At 44.4% G+C, this 2,500-nt stretch overlaps 1 protein-coding gene across 1 annotated transcript in view; it reads right to left on the reverse strand.

Moving 5' to 3' along the window:
* Nucleotides 1-728: 728 nt before the first annotated feature.
* Nucleotides 729-2,500, reverse strand: part of pacs2 (phosphofurin acidic cluster sorting protein 2) — a 136,529-nt gene continuing 134,757 nt past the window's right edge. The window contains exons 21-22 of the mRNA XM_070438472.1: nucleotides 1,459-1,572; nucleotides 729-1,090 (exon numbers count right to left, since the gene is read on the reverse strand). Coding sequence (XP_070294573.1) covers nucleotides 972-1,090; nucleotides 1,459-1,572 — 233 coding nt within the window. The 3' untranslated portion in view covers nucleotides 729-971. The remainder of the gene's footprint in view (nucleotides 1,091-1,458; nucleotides 1,573-2,500) is intronic.

Consider the following 2,500-nt stretch of genomic DNA (forward strand, 5'->3'; position numbering starts at 1 on the left):
GGGGAGAGGAAAGAAGGAGAGGGGAGGGAAAGAGAGAGGGAGGAGGGGGAAAGAGAGAGGGAGGGGAGGGGAAGAGAGAGGGAGAGAGAGGGGGAGAGAGAGGGAAGGAGGGGAAGGAAGAGAGAGAGAAGAGAGGGGAGAGGAAAGAGGGAAGATGGAAAGAGAAGAGAGGAAGTGGAAGAGAGAGGGAGAGAGGGAAGAGAGAGGAGGGAAGAGGGAAAGAGGGGAAGATGGAAAGAGAGGGGAAGATGGAGAGAGGGAGAGGAAGGAGGGAAGATGGAAAGAGAGGGAGGGGAGGGGAAGAGGGAGAGGAAAGAGAGGGAGAGGGAAGAGAGAAGTGGAAGAAGGGAAAGGAAAGAGGAGGGGAGAGAGGAAAGATGGAAAGAGAGAGGAAGATGAAAGAGAGAGGGAAGATGGAAAGAGGGGAGATGAAGAGAGGGGAAGATGGAAGAGAGGGAAGAAGGAAGGGGAGAGAGGGAAGAGGAAAGAGAGAGGGAGGAAGATGGAAGGGAAAGGGGAGAGGGCAGTAGAGGAGATAGAGAGCAGGATGAGTGTAGATATGCATAACCATTGTCATTGCAGGGTAGTGCATCTCAATGATGAGTTACATTTACATTTATGATTGGTGTCAGGAGTATATAGTATATTGTAGCCTGGTACTGTGTGTTTGTGTATCATTCCACTCCTTGCACTCTTGTGATTGAACAAATTGAATGGAGTAAGGTGTGGCAGTGCAAAGAGCGGAGCTGGGAGGTTAAAGGCTATTGGCACATGAGAGCGGGGGCGTCGTCCTCAGTTCCAGATGAGTGTCTATGGTAAAAGTCGCTACTATAGTAACGGTCGCTACTATGGTAACGGTCGCTACTATGGTAACGGTCGCTACTATGGTAACGGTCGCTACTATGGTAATGGTCGCTACTATGGTAAGGGTCTCTATGGATACTAGCTCTAGTCGCTGCCTGCGGGGCCTGCTAGTAAGGCCCTTTAGTGTGTCCAAAGATCCCGATGGGGAAATGTTTGACGTGTGACGACCACTGTGCCGCCAACTGGAAAAATTTGACATCATTCCACTCCACGCCGTCAATCAGCACTGGAAGAAAAGAGAGAATAAAAAAAAWTWAAAARWAWTTTTACCTGTTGAATTACTAGTTCTTCATAATTCATGTAATACCAGGCTCACTAATACTAGGGGCCAGATTTGGCCCGTGTGCCGCCAGTTGCAGACCCCTACTCTATGGAGGYTGAAATGAGGACACAACATGGAGGTTGGAGGGCAGCAAAATTCCAGTAACTTTCCCCAAATTCCCAGAAATCTTGGATATGAGGATTCCTGGATTTCCTGCTTATTCCCTCCTGACATTAGGAATCTTCCAACCAGGATTTTCTGGAAAATCTGGGAAAGTGACCAGAGTTTTGCAACCTTAGGAGGTAGGAAGGAGTCTTATGAAGGAGTCTTACCCCTCAGCATAGTCTGCTGGTGCTTGGCAGTGCAGATCAGTCGACTGATGCCATCGATCACCTGGCTCTTAGACTCCACATCCTTGTCTTTAGTTTTCTTTGGCAGGAACATGACTGGTAAGAAGGAACAGAGATAATCAGAATTCCTAACTTGAAATGCGAGTGCTAATCATGACAATCAACTATCGTCTTTTTTTTGTTGTTGCGAAAACTCAAGTTGTAGTTGCATTGTTTTTTGTTGTTGTTGCAGTGGTTTGTTTGACAAAACCAAAGAATGCCTATGGAAGTCGTTCCTTGTCCACATACTGCTTTAAAAGTAAGAAATATATTGAAAGGCAACAAAATGTAGACATTTTAACTAACTCTTTAAAAAGGTWGTGTTACCTACAATACGGTCCAGTGGCGGTTGGTGACGTTTAAGATGAGGGAGGCCAATTCGTTTTTTTATTTTTATAAGCATGGCCTTCTATTACAGCGTATTGGATGACTGTCATTCATATTCCATTCACTCAGTTCAATGTAACATCCATAGGTTTAGACTACTACATGATACTGTAATTTCCCCTATATCATCACGAGGTTGCTACAACCTAGCCTATGAATGAAAGTTTACAACTTAGGTGCACATGATGAGAATCCGCCTAACATCAGCAGAGTCCCAACCCCACCTTCCTACATGTAACTGAAAAAGTACATCTTCAAAGAGTATCATTTAAATAAATACAACACGCTAGCTAGCCATAATGTGTATTAACAGAGCTAGTTTGAATACAGGCAGCCTATTTGTATTACAGCGACTATTGTAATACAGGAGGCGAGTATGTATTACAGAGCTAGTTGATATACAGGAGCTAGTTGTATTACAGGAGCTAGCTGTATACAAAGGAGCTAGTTTATTACAGACTAGTTGCTATTACAGAGCCTAGTTGTATTACAATGAGCTAGTTGTATTACAGAGCAGCTTATTACAGGAGCTAGTGTATTACAAGGAGCTATTGTATTACAGGAGCTAGTTGTATTACAAGGAGCTAGTTGTTTTACA

The sequence above is a fragment of the Salvelinus sp. IW2-2015 genome, unplaced genomic scaffold (assembly GCF_002910315.2).
Source record: "Salvelinus sp. IW2-2015 unplaced genomic scaffold, ASM291031v2 Un_scaffold957, whole genome shotgun sequence".
Lineage (NCBI taxonomy): Eukaryota > Metazoa > Chordata > Actinopteri > Salmoniformes > Salmonidae > Salvelinus > Salvelinus sp. IW2-2015.